This window comes from Homalodisca vitripennis, chromosome 5 (assembly GCF_021130785.1).
Source record: "Homalodisca vitripennis isolate AUS2020 chromosome 5, UT_GWSS_2.1, whole genome shotgun sequence".
NCBI classification, from domain to species: Eukaryota; Metazoa; Arthropoda; class Insecta; order Hemiptera; family Cicadellidae; genus Homalodisca; species Homalodisca vitripennis.
The window spans coordinates 95,361,245-95,378,374 of NC_060211.1; the positions used below are offsets into that span (position 1 = coordinate 95,361,245).

Genomic DNA, 17,130 nt, shown 5'->3' on the forward strand with positions numbered 1-17,130 from the left:
ATATCACCACCGCGAGTGCTAAACTGTGTTCCCGGGACAAATGAGAGGTAAAAAGTCGCTAACGAGGATAATTTATGTGGTCTACTTCTTGTAGAACCTGTTTAATTTACGATGAATAAAAGGTAATTTATCGAGTTCATTCATGTCGAAATCTCGCAAGCACTGTCGGATAAGTTGAATGATTAGGATTGAAAAGATAATATACCTTTTTCATGCCAGTCATATTTTTTTAATTGCCGGTTTCATTGTTAATTACAGACATTTTTACTTTTAAATTTTAAAATATACAAGAACAATCCAGCGTACAATGTTATTAATTCCTTTATGAAAGGATGTAAAAGTCTGATTGTAATAATAAAATAAATCCACCAAAAAATTAATGTTAAACAACAAAAATATTAGTTATAATTGATAAATTAATCATTTAGTACACGCAAAAGTGATACTCCAAACAATAATACTCGGTACGTGCATTAAGTTCAGTGGATTAAATTAATATGTAACTGTAATTAGGTTGAATTGATGTTATATATCTCATAATAGTTGATCGAAATGTCGTCGTTACACGCTAAAATATAAGTCTTCAATAAACACACAAACCCCTCGATCGGATTAACCAACTAAAGTTAGATTTCCCAGTTAAAACTACGGTTTGCAGTAACCGGAAAAAGCATGTTAAGCGTGTTTCTAATTGTGCACAAGCATACAGTTGCTAGTTATGCAAAGTAATATCTCCCTCCACTGGTGGGGATCAGCTGTTAGTTCTACTTCCTTTGTTTTATAAAACACAAAAGCTTTCATCATCATAAAACATGCATTCTCATGGCAATAACTAGGCATCCTTTGGTAATGTTTTATTGTGCTTCTTAAATAAATAACGTAATATGAATAATCATAGTGCTTGTTTTATAATGTAGTATCATGAAGAAATAGTGTTAGAAACTTGTGACATGCATTTTGTGTTCGTAGTTCTGAATGAAAGAGGTGAATACAAAATTACTAAATCTGAAGACATTGTGGTGTAGTGGTAGCATGCTCGTCCGGCAAGTCAGATCCGGTGTCGGTCCCGTCAGAGCAAGTACTCTATGTTGACGTCAATGTATAGTTTAAAATTTTGTTACAAATAAATTTAATTAATATTTCAATTCTACTACATAACAGTAATGCCTTATGCCATTTATTTTTATCATGGAATAATAGAGAATAGATTAATAACCATACAAATCTCTAACAGATAAAAAAATGTAATTCTACTCCTAGACTTTTCTGTCGTACTACGCATTGCAGGCGGCAGCCACCATTTTGTTTCTATTGCAGACATCAACGTTAACACTTTAATGTGCATTTTTGAATTTCCATGCAAACATTCGCCAAAATTGGTTGGCGACTTTTACACATGTGGTAGCTGCTCAAAACTGCAATCGCTCTCGTGGGCGACTGGCGATCAAATATTAAACAAATATTAAACTACGTAAGTGTAATACACATAAAAATAAGATAAGATTTCCAAATTAAAGTTTGCGTTACAACTTATACTTTCTAAGATCATAATGGTGGCCACCCTAAGTTAATCACCCTGTAACGTACTGGTAATGTAGAATAACCAAAACTATTATTTTGATTTTGCTTCTTCATGTACAAATATCAACAACACATAATCGAAAAAACATTACACTATATTACCGTCAATTATTCAAAAAATAAAATATTAAGAACCAATACTGTCGAAAATGTTACTTACAGATATAAACAACTTACAAGAGTACGCCACACTACGTGTTTCGTAACAAGCTTTGATGAGGTTGCATGTAAAATTTTAAATTTATACGATGTTTCATTAGGCTACATGTGTTACAACATTACATGCAAAATGTCATATGCAGTTTGTTTACAAATTTATTCATTCATCATTCTTGTTACCACATGGTGACTCATAAAACCAATGTAACCAAAATGGTCGCTAAAGCTTGGACAAATGCCACGGAGTGACATGCACTATAATCGAACCCGATGTTTCTTATGTATAGAAATGAAGCTCGATGCAAGATTTCAATTTTAAAGGTCACTTCTTTTTCAGATATCTAAACAGAAAGAGAAAAATAAATATTTTCAGCTCCTCGAGCGAAAGTCTTAGCTAACGATCAGCCAACAAGCAGTTAACAGAGTAAAACGCAACCTGAACAGATGTTGGACTAATCCAAGGGGACCACGTTCGAGGAAGTTACACAACAATTTTTTGAGCTTTCTTGTTGGCTGTAGACTAGAAACTATATTACTACAGCTATTTATCTTCTGTCTGCTGGACACCCGAGCAAGTTGTAGAACTATACCTACTCCTTGCTCCGGAGATTAACATGTGAGATGTGTCAGAGTGGCAGGTGGTCCGGGCAGGCGTGACCTCCGATGTCCGAGTGTTGCACATTCGCGTCCCCGTCCCGACTCCAATTATGCTAAATAGCGATATGATGTGTGGCGCAGTTACCGTGTGTGGTCGACATGCCGAATAATCGAGTTGTTGTGTAATCGATTACAATCATTGACAGTCGATTATTTTCACACCGGTCCGTTGGGTGATCGCTGTTGACCTCCACCTTCTCCCGGGATCGCCTCGTTGTCGAAGGACGAACAACACGAGGTGAAAACCCCGATTAAATGTAACGATGGGATTAAATAAGCACGTTGAGAAGTAGGAGTTATGTACAGAATAAACGACGCACTTTCGTAAGATCGTGTTAAGGACATAACTAACAATGACGCCAAACAAATGCACCCTACTCTCAACCTTCTCCATTCAATATAAGTTATCTCTGATCAACTATTTAGTAATAAACTCCCATTATTATGTAAAATTTGTAAGTATCACGATACGGTATACATTTCTATTCTTAATTCATACGATAAACCTCAAAGTACAGCACACTTCGTCTACTCTTCGTAATCACAATAAAACAGTAACCAATGGCATACTCTAGACATGAACTATTAAACTATCTCGTCTAATATTGATGAGATCTACTAATGTTGATGAGATCTACTAATATTGATGAGATCTACTAATGTTGATGAGAACATGAATGCATTAAGAGCTGATGACTTTAACCTAAACATCTTTCTCGGTTACAAAGAAAATTGTAAGCGTAAGAGTTGTTTTATTTTAAACAAACACGGAGATCTATATGGTGTTGATTTAATTTAAAATTAAAATAAATGTATCCTAGAAAAGATTTCGAACATTTTCCATCGTTTTTGGAACTGTCGTTATTCTTTAAATTTATCGCTTGTCAATAATAATTCTTTAAGACAGAATCCCATTATAGTTTATTAGTGTTTGGATAAATAGATAATAGATCTGGTCGTAAAACAAATATTTTCATTCCACTTGAACTGTTTTGTAATCAGCACTGTAGCGGTATATATTTTTGACCCTTCGACACTTCACAAGTCCCATTTACACTGGTAACATTAAGTTTAAACAGGGGGAAATATATTTATTATATGTTGGCATGCACCATAACATATATCTCGTATGAACATTCATTGCAGAGACTTTGACATGGACTATAAACCGGTTGAAATAAAGACAATGCAAAGATGAATTATTGTTGCTACAACTTTACAAATACGAATGCAAACACCAAAAGCAATTTAAATCATTACTATGGAAATAATTATGCAAAATCTGAAATCCTCATTACCAAATAAAGAAGATTCATGCGGTGCTTGTCCACAGTAATACTACAGCATAAATACTCGTGGTAAGGCGGAGTTTCGCGTGCAAACTAGCAGACTTACACAGGAGTAAAATTAACAAAACCAGCTAAATTAAATCTGTGTTACAATTAACATGTTAAATAGCGGTTTGCAAAACTACACACCCAATATAATGACTTTAACAACCACCCATTTATAAACCGCCCTGTCAAGAATTATATTTTACATTTAATTTTCAAAGTTTTTGTTTGTTGAAAAGCGCCAAAAACCGGTAACATTTTTTTTCCGTTTTGCCGACATAAAAACTGAATGTTATTGCTATGTAGATAATTCGATTTATGTACCCAAAGGTAGACATAAACAAGCGAAACATTAAAGTCACCCCGGTTATTGTAACTCTACTAGTTAGTTTATGATTAACGTAGGATCTAAACTTTTTGATCCGAGAGTAGACGGCAACGGTAACTGTGAAAGTATACTGCGTAATAAAAGTGAATAATACGGACAGGAATTTATGGATTAAAATTATCCAAGAGATAACCATATACTGAAAATGAATTAGACATTATTTAAGGCAGCGATTGCTGCCACTCTACAAAAATACAGCATTTATAAATCGAAACAAATCTTAAAAACAAATCTTAATTTTGAAACTTATAAAATAGCGTCAAATAAAAGTAGAGCACAGTTAAATCGCGTCTAGTACTGATCCGACACAAGCTGAAGTAGCTGAAACAGATCGTTTCTCGGAATATCTAATACTGGAGTCAGACAACTGTCGATAACACAGAAAGTGGTCACCGCGTCACGCGATCGCAGCCGATGTGATCTGGTATCTGACGGCCTGTTTTACTCTTTGTTCCCTTCGTCTATATAACAACTCCAACTAGCTTTTTCTTTGTACAGACTACGTTCTGAAAGTTCCCACCGAAGCAGATGGTTCTTATAGTGGTGTATCTCATTAAGTATCTATGTGTATTATTATGGACTTAGAATTTGATGTATGTACAATAACATAAAATGTCTTCATAATCTGATCATTTTGTTTGACAATTAATGAGGTATGTTTACCTTCGTCAAATCCAAAAAGAACCGTGAGGTGTTGTCAAAAGTTACATGTTTCGGAAATCAGTCCATTATCAGGACGTAGGAAAAAAATATTATCCGCCGCAAAAAGAACGAAGCCATTCCGTTGTGAACTAATTGTTAGTTTAATCCAAAAGGGGCACTATCATTGAATTCAATTTATTTTTTGGATAGAAATTTCATTACAAAAACTGTACAAGTACCTTGCTTCATCCAGTTAACTAAGTGTTTCACTGTTTCAGCAGTATTATTAATTAATTTCATCTTGACATTTGTTGTAAAAAGAACAGATTTCAAGCCAACGAGTGAATATACAATACACGTAACTAACTACACTGACATGAACTGTTACTTGTATTATACACAAGAGAGTTCATTTGATATAATATACTGTATGCTTCTGATGAGTGATATGCATTAAAGTTTCGGGTAGTTTACTTGTATCTTTATTACAAATTTTAATAATAATAAAACATTATGAATGAATTATGGTTAGGTATATTGGTTAAAACTAGATAATACATTTATTTGGCGATTTAGTTTAATAATTTACTTTCATTTGTATTTATTCTCAGTTCTGTATAGAAAACAGTTTGTATCGCTACACAAGAAATTATAGACATATAAAGTATAAAATTTAGAAAACGTTTTTTATGGTGTCCAAATAAAAACAGCTAAAGATACAAATGTGGTTTTTAATAATGTTTACTAATTAATAAACACATTTTTAATAATGTATGGCTTGTAATCAAATAAAGTTTTAATAAATCAAATGTTTTTTTTTTTTTTTTTTTTTTTTTTTTTTTAAAGGTATTATTCCACGAAACTCTGTTCTCTCATTTTATATACGTGAAGTGCAAAACTCTTCTCATTATCTTCAACAGTTTTCCTTTCGGCTTGATAATAAAGATGTAAGGTGTATAATTATAGTCCTTTTAATAAAACAGTTAAATTAATATATATGTTTAACAATCAAGTTCATAATAAGCTACTGCGAAATAAGCTAACAGTTGTTTGATAATTACGTAATTAATACGTTTTTGATACGTTCTATCAACATGTGTTGCACAATGACCAGATAGACAACCCCGCATGAGTAAATACGCAGAGACTACTGAGATGTCATTCTCTGTTTAACTATAGCATGTCTACCGTGTTAAATGGTACTATCATATTACGATGTCCTGGATACCAGTAGTAAATGGGTTCGCTTAATGGGAGGTTTCAGTTTTCATAGGTGAGTGGAGGGAGAAAATTGATAATCACCAAAAAGTAAGTAATTATAAATAAAAATTTAAGTTATTCGCCAGACTACAGATCTACATGATTATTCCTTCTATCACTTAGGCAAACAGCAGGAGACCCACCTTACGATTTTACAACTTTTAATCCAGACTTTTATAGAAGAAACGAGTTTTAGTGATTATCCACCTCAACCATACTAACGTTTAATCATATCTAAAAGCTTACAATTTTGGATAGAGGTACTTGATAATCATCCACCTAAATCATAAATCATAATAAAAGTTTAGAATTACATCTCAAAGTATAAAATCCAGTTATTTATGCCTACACCTAGATCAGATGAAATTGGTATTCTTCCACCTCAATCAAACTAAAAGTTTATACATAAAATGCGGTGTAAAATGCGGTTTTACCCCTACATTTAAGACAAAGATATTCACTAATTATCCCTCATACCAAAAGTTTGTTAATATTTTCAAACTGTAAATTTCGGTTATTTAGAGCTGAGATGCTGTTATTATTCTTACATGTAGGCACAGGTACTTGATAATCATCCACCACAGTCATATTAAAAAGTGTAATAATTATATCTTAAAGTGTAAAATGTTTTTATTATCGTTACACTTAAAGCAGAGAGAATTGGTATGACCTGGGTTGAGCTCTGCGACAATGTCTGCACCAGCAGGCGCCTTGCTCACCGGCTTTGTCACTTTTTGCCGGCCAGGAGACGTGGCTCGCAGCATAATGCATCGGGGCATCAAGCTCGGCCATTCTCCTGATGTACCGTACCTTGCGGACTACACTAAGATATTGGCTGCTGACCTTGATTCATTCACAATGGCAGCTACTGCGGCTAGGTCTGCAGCATGGCAACGGTAGTCGACCGCTTCATCATATCTTCACCCGGCTGTATTAGCGACCGACCATCTGTATTGTAGCGCCTTAAGAACTAAGTTAAACCTCGTGCACTTTTACGACCTTAATTTTACTCATATAATTATAAAAAATGTATATAATTAAAAAAGAATCACTAATACGCATGCAAACGCTTTTCTTTTTTTTAAATATTGTTATAAGTTGTTGAAAAAGTAATCTTAAAAATGTTTTTACTTAATTATTTTAAAATTAAAAAATATAAACTTTACAAGAAAACATAAAAAGCGTGTGGTTACTTTTCAGCGTATCAAAATATTTTTCAAAATGAGACACCTCCCTTTTTGCTACATCACAAATAAAGGCTTAAGTGTGCGTGGGGGAAAACTCAGGTTAGATTCACTAAATCCCGATCTTAATCTTCTGCTGTAAAAGAGAGTCCTCTTAGGAACCAATTTAGTTTCTTATATATTCTTTTATTTCGAAATAAACTTCACTTTAGGACTCTGAGTATTCGCCAATAACAATTTACTCGCATACTGAAAGCAACTGTTTCTTCGAGAAGCTTATTGTAATTAACGGATTATTTTTCTGCAGCTTTAAACTTTTACGTCAATACAACATAACTGATAATCTCATAGATTAAATAAATATTGCCAACCGAATACAAAATAATTAAGACCAACAGAGAGATATTAAAGGTGTTGGTGAAGTATAAAAATGAAGGGGTGATGTTGTTTTGCACAACTATTAAATTCATATTTTATTAGGAGTAATAAAGTTACTACATTGGCAATTACAGTACAGCGTCCAAAAAATTCAAACTAATTGGGACTGTGAATTTCGGATTATCGAATTTTAATAGTTACATTAAAAATGGTAGGATAAATAAAAATAAACACTTTATGTATTATTTAATAAACGTTAGCGAATAATAATACGTACTACGAACCGCAACACGCAACTACGACTTCACTACTGTACAAGTGAAGGAACTGAACTGACTGGTGAGTGACACAAAAATAGGCACTCACCCACAGGTGAGAGGGGGAGTGGAGGGTTCAAAACAAACACTCCAAGGTCATTGTCCTCTCACAACACAGTGCAAAATACTGTTCAAAGCGGGGGGGGGGGAGTTCTGATTTTTGACGTTCGAATTATTAACGCTCTAGGCCTACTGTATATGGTTTATATGCATAAATACTACAAAACTGTGTATAACTTTAATCCACTAAGACAGGTTATTTTTATATTACTTATCATTTGATCTAATTTGGAAAATGTATATGATGCGATTTAACATTCCAAGGCTTTACTCTGTGACAGGTAATTTCATTTCATTGGAGTCATAGAGCATTATCAATGTAACACACTTCCCATCCACAGGCTGCGATATGGATTATATATCCAATACAATAATAGATATTTGGATTGATGAATATCCAAAGTAGTATCCCTAACTTAGTGATTTATACGACTATAATCACTGTGAAGAGGATTCACGGCTCCAGACTCGCTATAAAGATATAAACTCATGTTTGCTCGGAGTATGTTTCACAACAGCAACCGGTGTTGATTATGGAACAAGAATACTCGCAGATACTAATTGGTTATCGGGTAATCTGAAGAAGTGGACAGTCTGGACGGGTGTTGGCATTGAGCCATCGTCGACCACACGAGCCACTCACTGTTTAACGCCTAGGGTCAGGTCCGACACATTCCCCAGCGAGAGTTATTGTTTGATGACACTGAGTAAGTTTACTGCCGACCTTCTGCTATCTTTAGTTTGTTTAGACTTCCTACTCACTGTTCTCTGCTGGATTTGTGGAGTTATGGGAAGCGGTTTGTGCCAAAACTGTTCTTCATTTGTGAAATCTGTCTACTGAACGATTGTTTAGTTGGCTGAAATAACCAGGAAACTGTCCTAGCCACATAGTGGGGGAATCTCTGTACTCTCTATCCTATACTGCCAGATTTGACAGTGTGAAATATGTTATAAAAGCTGGGAATTGTTATAAACCACAAAACCTAAATTAATAATCCTAAAATGAATTTTTTTTAATATTTCCATTGGATTAAGAAGCATAAAAGTGAAGATGATACAGCGATATCTGTGAGAACTTTGGATTACAACACACGCAAAGGAATTAGGCTAAAGCAATTTCTTAAGAACCATCCCAAAATTATTTTCAAGCATTTTCTGATAGAATTAACATCTTTTTAAGCTACACGTATATCGATTTGTAACCTACCAACGCAAAACGTCCAATGAAACTACAATGCTTTGTACTGTTACCTTGAACGTTCATATAGTCATATAACCCTTTGGCGCCACGTCTGGGAGTTGTTAGGTTAACTATAACACTCAGTAATTCATGAGCAGACCGGACATAAGGGAAACATCAAGTATATAATTTAATATTACCATTGAACTTTATGTCGCTGTCTAAATTTCCATTTTGCCATATTTAACAAAGCTTAAACTACCTAAAGCCATCAGCAATCATCCAGACCGCGCAATGCAAAAGTAGCCGATTTATGAAGCATTAAAACTGACATATATCAAGTGGAGTGTTGACATGAAAGACCTAAAGTAGAGCGACGTTTCGCACTCATAATTAGCACATGTTGTGTCACGTCTGGCAGACTTTGTGATTGTGATTGAGGTAGGTCCTTTCTACAACGATTAAAAGCTCGTTTCCTCGGGTGACTGGGCGAGTTCTGGACGTGGAAAGGTTCAATACGGCGGGAGTCGAGCTGTCCGTCCGCCACAAGGGTAGCGAGGTTCATTCCAGTAATGGCGAACTTTGTAGCACATCTGTATGTAATTATGGTAATTTCTGCGGTCAGCCTCGCGGTAGGATGGATACAATCATGGCGCCTCTTCTCAGTCTGTCTACGTCTGCTTCCAGTCTATCAACGCTGGCTTCATTTCCTCTCAGTCAGAGGCACGCTGTCAGCAACTCGTCACTTGAAAACAGAACTGCAGCAAGAGAAGGTACTGGCTGGATTGTTCCAACATGATGTGATCGAAATTTATAATTATTAATCTTGTTGTTCGTATTTTCTTACAGCGACTGTGGCTGAATGTTATTTTTATTTATATTTTCAGGAGAGGCCTCGTGAACCATTGGCCATGCAAGGATCTTACCAATGAATAAAGTGGTAATCATCAGTACAGTACAAGAGGAAATATCCAAAAGAAACTATTATCCTAACTCGGATCCAAGATCCGGTGCTTTGGATCGTGCGGTCGTCAGCAACTCCCAGTTAATGGAAATGAGGGTCTCCATAGGGAGGATCTCTAATGAGGATGGAGATGAGGTTAGCAATCCACGAAGAACTAATAAAGCCGATGGCCAATAACTACCAATCACTGCCAGATCACAATGGTCCGATTGTAGAGCTTGATCATGATGAGGCTCTTAAGCGCAGTTTTTGCCGAAAAGTGCGGATTTGCATGTCTGGACGCTTATCTGAGCACATTAGCAGCACTTGTCCAGAATGCGTACCAATTAAGCTGTAAAACTAATGGTCTCGTCTCCACGTACGAGCTCATAAATATGCATGTCCGTTCATTAAGGGATGACATTAATGGTTCGTGGCTGGGCTTCAGATTTTGGCAATCACTATAAACAAGCGTAATGAGCATCGACGAGGATCATCCATTGGCGAATTTTATACGTCCCTTCCTAACAAGGACGGCGTTTGTTAAAAATAAAACTGGTTGTCGAATGTTATTTATACCAGACTGCTCAAATTCTACCTCTGGTCGTCTGGGGAAACAATATGGGGACGCTACTGTTTTTTTCTTTCATTACTCAAAAGCTCAATTCACCTTTTCCAAGCCCTGTTGTCCCAACCAACGCTTTAGCAGTTGTACCTTTAAAACAAGACGTTTAGAAGCGAGTGGTTATGTTGTAGACCGATGGCGATGATTTGTAATCTAGCTACTTCCTCATCAGATTTAAGAGATAAGTTCAGGTTAAGTGGTACAGATATTTGTCTTCTCCTGTCTTACCCACATCCATCCTAACGTCCCTGGATGGATAAAATACCCTGAGGATCATATGGCAACATAAAAGTTGAAAAGTATACCACGTATAAAAACTACATAATTTCATCCAGCAATTAACAGGCATCATAGATCATCTCGCATATTTTAACTTATGAATCTAAAAACAAAGCAAATACTTTTGATGTACGGAAAATTTGTTTCACGCTAAAAGAGTGAATCCGTCATTCTATTAGGAAAACGAGAATGATGGAAAACTAATACTTTCATGTCCGGTGCAATCGGTTCTTGGGTTGAAAAATATTTTTATGTAAAACGCACAGCCTTTTAAAATAATTTCCCTGAAGAAAGAAAATGAAGAAACATTTTCACTCCGTATGAAATTAAAGGCATTTAAAGTATGATATTTGGGCAATTTTTAAATACAACTTAAATAAAAACGGCTACTTAAAAATTTAAAATCTTCTTAAAGTGTTTCAAGAATCTTGAAAAATGTTACATGTTTTTTATTCATTTATAATTAAAGGAACTTAATGTCTTTAGTTCAATGTAATTTAAGAAAAAGAAAAGTTTTTAAGATTTGACCTAACGAAATTAAATAATTTTATAAATTAAAAACATGTTTCTCTCTGAAGCAACCACCCAGGTATTTACTGCAAAAATTTTGCGTTTTCATCTACAGCATATTTCAGCATTAGGACCTGATTGCCTAATAGGTCATGGTTCCTTCTTTAAATACATGTGAATACAATTTTGTGAAATACAAAATATATTTTTTCCACTTTAATACTTCCGTGCGATTACATGGAATATGAAAGGGACACTATATAGGAAAATTTCAACGTGATCTTTCTGATATAAAGTAAATATTATTTTCTACAAAGGTATGCGTTTTCTTCCTTTCCTTATTTTTTTAAGAAACAATTAAAATACAATCAATACCCAACAGTTCTACGCCTCCTACACATATCGATCACATATTGCACGCGATTGGTGTTGTAATTACTAATGTTTGATAGATGTAATGAAATCTAATCTGTGATTATATCTACATTATTTTATGTCTGCCTTAATTTCGAAACAACTGTAAACATGTATTAGATATCAGTAAAACTTACCGAAAATGCTGAAGGATACAAATATGAATACGCAACATATCATAGTTTCAATAACTTTTACTGTACGTGTATGGCTGAAATATCTCTTAGGTGTTAACAATAGTCCATAGCAAACTTCAAGAGTCACACTGTATAACTAATTTACTTCAAAATAGTAGAAAGTTCTTTGAATTTGGTAGTTAGCTTTTCAGTTTTTTCGATCACCTCACTAAATAATAAGAACCATTCATTGTTTGGATTTAATTTTAACTATACTAAACATTAACTAAACTAAACTAAAGTATGCATGTTTTATGTAACGTATGTTTATAAAAAACAAAGTAATAAAAACTGTATATGTTTATCCAACACTGAAAAGTCTTTAAAAATAATGTATTTAAAGTTTAGTTAGTTATTCCTCATAGTTTTAAAACCTTCTGAAAACCAAAGTTAAAACTAAAAAGCAGCCATAAATTATATTTTACAAATCAACTTAATGGTGAAACGAGCATAAACGACAACTTTCTCGTTGTAAAACTAGTATTTTATGTAAATAACATTTTATGAAAGTTTCATTTAAAACATCTATGATTACGAGATGCAGGTTATTATAAACTAATCCAGGATAATTTATTATTCCAATTAGAAATTTAGTTATTTTATTCAATTTTTATTCCTTTCTGCCCAATGATGAACCGGTTGTAGGAGTATTTAATTTCTTTCACATGTAAGTGATAGTCCTGATAAGAGATTATTAAAAATAAACTTCTAAATGTAATAAGTTGTTTGCGTAAGAACACATTAAGAGTTATCAAGATCTGATCTGTAACACGACGTCAGATCTCTGCAATGGGCTTAATCCATAGAGCGAGTGTTTATAAACAAACAGCGCCGTTAACTGTATGTTTAGAATCATCTCACTCACAGTTTAACGTTTACACAATCATTGCTGCAATAATGTGCCAATATAGTACGGCACGGCAGCACACGTGTATCCGCATTTACTGCTTCACAACAACTACAAAGGCAAACACTCTGCCTTTTCCTATGTACCCTAGAATTCTTTTAATTATGTTATGTAATCAAACCAGATAGAAATTTCATCATAAATAAATCTCAAAAGTAAGATAATTTTACAAAATTTTTATATCAATACAAAATTTGTCAAGTACGTCAAACATACAAAGATATTACAACTGCCTAAGACAAACGTTCCGTATGATAATAATCAATCTGTATTTGTAAAGATGTCTTACCTGTCATTTTTAGGGAAGGTGTTGAACTTTTGCTGGCTGAGCTCCTGTATCGACACTAGGCTCTGGGGCTCGGCCGAGATCCCTTGCGCCCTCTGTTTCTTGGGCCTTGCGATGCTGTTGTCAGTGGCAACACTTGTGAGGTGGTTGTTGTTGTGGATATGGAAAGGGAAGACACTTTGGAACTTGTCGAGGTGCGAGCGCAGGTCGCAAATCTCCTCGTCTCGCTGTCTCAGCTGCGTCTCCAGCTCCCGGATCCGGGCCTCTTTGGCGGACAGCAGCGTCTGTAGCTCCTGCACGTTCACCGTCGCCATGTCTGCAACAAAACGTCACTTGTGAGACACTCAGAACTGTCACAGATCTCCTCGTCTCATTTATTCATGAGCTCCTTATATCCTAGCTGACAGCAGTGTCTGTAGCTCCTGCACGTTCACTGTCGCCATGTCTGCAAACAAAACGTTACTTATGAGACACTCAGAACTGTCACAGGATCTCCTCGTCTCATTTATTCATGAGCTCCTTACATCCTAGCGGACAGCAGCGTCTGTAGCTCCTGCACGTTCACCTGTCGCCATGTCTGCAACAAAACGTCACTTATGAGACACTGAGAACTGTCACAGATCTCCTCGTCTCATTTATTCATGAGCTCCTTATATCCTAGCGGACAGCAGCGTCTGTAACTCCTGCACGTTCACCGTCGCCATGTCTGCAACAAAACGTCACTTATGAGACACTGAGAACTATCACAGACCTCCTCGTCTCATTTATTCATGAGCTCCTTAATCCTAGCTGACAGCAGCGTCTGTAACTCCTGCACGTTCACCGTCGCCATGTCTGCAACAAAACGTCACTTATGAGACAGTCAGAACTGTCAAAGATCTCCTCGTCTCCATGAGCTCCTTATATCTAGCTGACAGCAGCGTCTGTAACTCCTGCACGTTCACCGTCGCCATGTCTGCAACAAAACGTCACTTGTGAGACACTGAGAACTATCACAGACCTCCTCGTCTCATTTATTCATGAGCTCCTTATATCCTAGCTGACAGCAGCGTCTGTAGCTCCTGCACGTTCACCGTCGCCATGTCTGCAACAAAACGTCACTTATGAGACAGTCAGAACTGTCAAAGATCTCCTCCTCTCGTTGTTCATGAGCTGAATTTTCAGTTCTCGGATCCGGAAACCTTTAGTGGACAGTACCACCCGCTACCCCTTTTCAACTTTTACTTCCACCTATAACAAAAGCAACAAGCAACGTGCATATTTTAATACTCTATAATTTCACGTATGATGCACCTCTTAAAATTTCTATGCCGAAAATATGTTACCAATTAGAGTGTCGTTAGTTAGCAGAAAATATAATTTTTCCTCTACCGCATCTTTAGTTTCTAAATCTAAAAGGACTAAACCACTACGATCTTGATTAGGGCTTCAACATGACCTTCACAGATTTTCTAAACAGTATAGTTTGTTTGTTGAAAGTTCACTAAAAACATTGTTAGCGTCCTGCTACGATAATATAAAATATTATTAGTGTCACAAAATATCTAGATTATATTCTATAGTTTATATACCATATAATCCTAATTATTCAACTTCAATATAAAAACTTTAAGTTAGGTACGTCACAGTGTCTTTGATCCATAGCAGAATCCCCGGCCTGGTGGTGTATCTACAAACTCGTAGGTTGTAAAAGTCACAGCCATCTGTCATCCACAGTCCTTATCTGATTCCGCTGGCGATGACGACAGCCATGGTCAATAGTCTCTTTCCAGTATCATTATTTACACACACATTACTCTTACTTCACGCGTTCTTGACTAACTGTATAACGTTACGGAAAATTACTCTTTTTCTAACGACAATATAAGTGACCTTGTTTGTCAGAAAATTGACTTTACACCTCAACTGTTGAGTGGGGAGAAGGCTCTCCTTACCAACAGCTGATATCTGAACGATGGTTTTGTTACTTGATAAGTCATGTCTTCTCAAGACATGTTTACAAATAAACAAGATTTCTTTTATAGATAAAAGGTACTTTAGATTTGTTTTGTATGCATACAACTTCAACGAACTTACTAAATAATGCTCTTGTAATCAACATGATCATGTTAAAAAGATGAGTACCGTATACAAATCCCTAAATAAAACTAAATTAGTCAAAGATGACCTATCAATGCTTAAATACATGAGAATAAAATATAAATAAAGAAATGTGTTGTTCCCAAAAACGAATATTGGAAGTGAATATACAAAAGATTTACGCAATCCAGAACTATTCATTTGGTTCCAATGGGTGACTATTAACTTTTAGGAAAAACATCTGCACGTTATGAAACAAAATACTTGGGTACTTATCAAAACATACACAATCAGTCTAATACCATCACCATTAAAAACAGCAACAGTTATTTATGGCGAAGGATTATTGCTCATTAAAGAGTCCTTGAAAGCCTATTCGTCTCTGTCAGCATGATACAGTTTAGTTGATCATCAGTGATTAGCTTCATCAGCATTATTTTGAATCAATACCTACATATTTAAATATTAGTTATAGTATTATAAAGTCCAACTTTTGGCATTAGAATTTAATTTTGTGTTTACGACAATATTTTTCTAACTTTGCAGCGTAATTGATTTGATTCATTACCGGACGCAATTAAGTTCTCGTGGACAACAAGACCGAGTGGAAGTAAAATTACGATTCAATTGCATTTTGATTTATAACAACCAAAGGTGAAACTCATACTTCAAGTTGGTTTGCTAAAATAAGTTTGATTATATAAAGATACCAACTGACAAGATAAAATACAAGTGTTAATGAGTGAAAACATCGCTGGGGCGTATCAGGTGTTGATAAAGAACAAGCCTCCTTCCCTCTCGACATAGAGGTGAATGATCCATCTTCTCACACCCGACATTGCTTCAATCAAAATACAATTCGGGGCAACAGGCACGCTCTGTTATCTAATATGTTCCAGCACTGAAAGTGGCAAAACAGTTTTAACTTAGAAATATTTATCTCAAACTGTACTGTACTAAATATTTAACGTCAAAAAATATATTCCTATCATGAACAACCCTGTTTCGGTAGCCCTTGCTTCATAGCTAAAACTTTTAAACGTTTTCCAAAATATCGAAATATGAGTGGGATTTCCTGAACTAACAATGGGGTCGGCCTGCGATGACTACAAAATATTTTGTATCCAATAGTTTAAAAAATTATTAGGACAAGACTAAGACACTTCGAGAACATGTACAATCGGGGCTGCAGTCGGTTTCATAACATCAACACGTTCCCCATCAGGCACTTTTCCTGAAGAGGTCATTCCTTCCTGTTGGTTTTGGAATTATAGATTTCCCCGTAACACTGTAAAGACGTTATCAACTCTAAAAAAGGAGAATATTGTAAAGACTTTGCAACCGATTTAAAAATGTTATTACTTCTCAACTGAACTAACTACTGAGGGTCATTAACAGACTGAGGTAATGAAGTAAAGGTACACGTTATTGTAGGGCATACCTTTGCTTCTAATCTGTAAATTTCTCATAAGACTCCCCCTCCCAAATTCAATAGATGTGTTTCTATTTAGATACAACAGACACCATCATCCAGGACTCTGATTACTGGATGATGCAACGATGATTTAAAGTATGAGTCTGTAAATAGTTCATCAACTGGAGTAATTGGACAAAACGTGAAGCTTTGTCTTAAGTGATTTCGCCTTCAGTAAGAAGCAGAGTTGTAAACAAACAACAACCAGCAAGACTGAACCGTGATTTTGGACCTTGGATTAAACAAGGTCGCCGCGCCCTAGGAAAAAAGTTGTATACAAAAATATGTATGCTCAAC

At 35.4% G+C, this 17,130-nt stretch overlaps 1 protein-coding gene across 3 annotated transcripts in view; it reads right to left on the minus strand.

Annotated features, from left to right (window-relative positions):
- Window positions 1–17,130, minus strand: part of LOC124362545 (cGMP-dependent protein kinase, isozyme 2 forms cD5/T2) — a 381,547-nt gene that overhangs the window by 319,613 nt on the left and 44,804 nt on the right. For all 3 annotated transcript variants that reach the window (XM_046817151.1, XM_046817154.1, XM_046817152.1), the window contains exon 2: window positions 13,284–13,596. In XM_046817151.1, coding sequence (XP_046673107.1) covers window positions 13,284–13,596 — 313 coding nt within the window. The remainder of the gene's footprint in view (window positions 1–13,283; window positions 13,597–17,130) is intronic.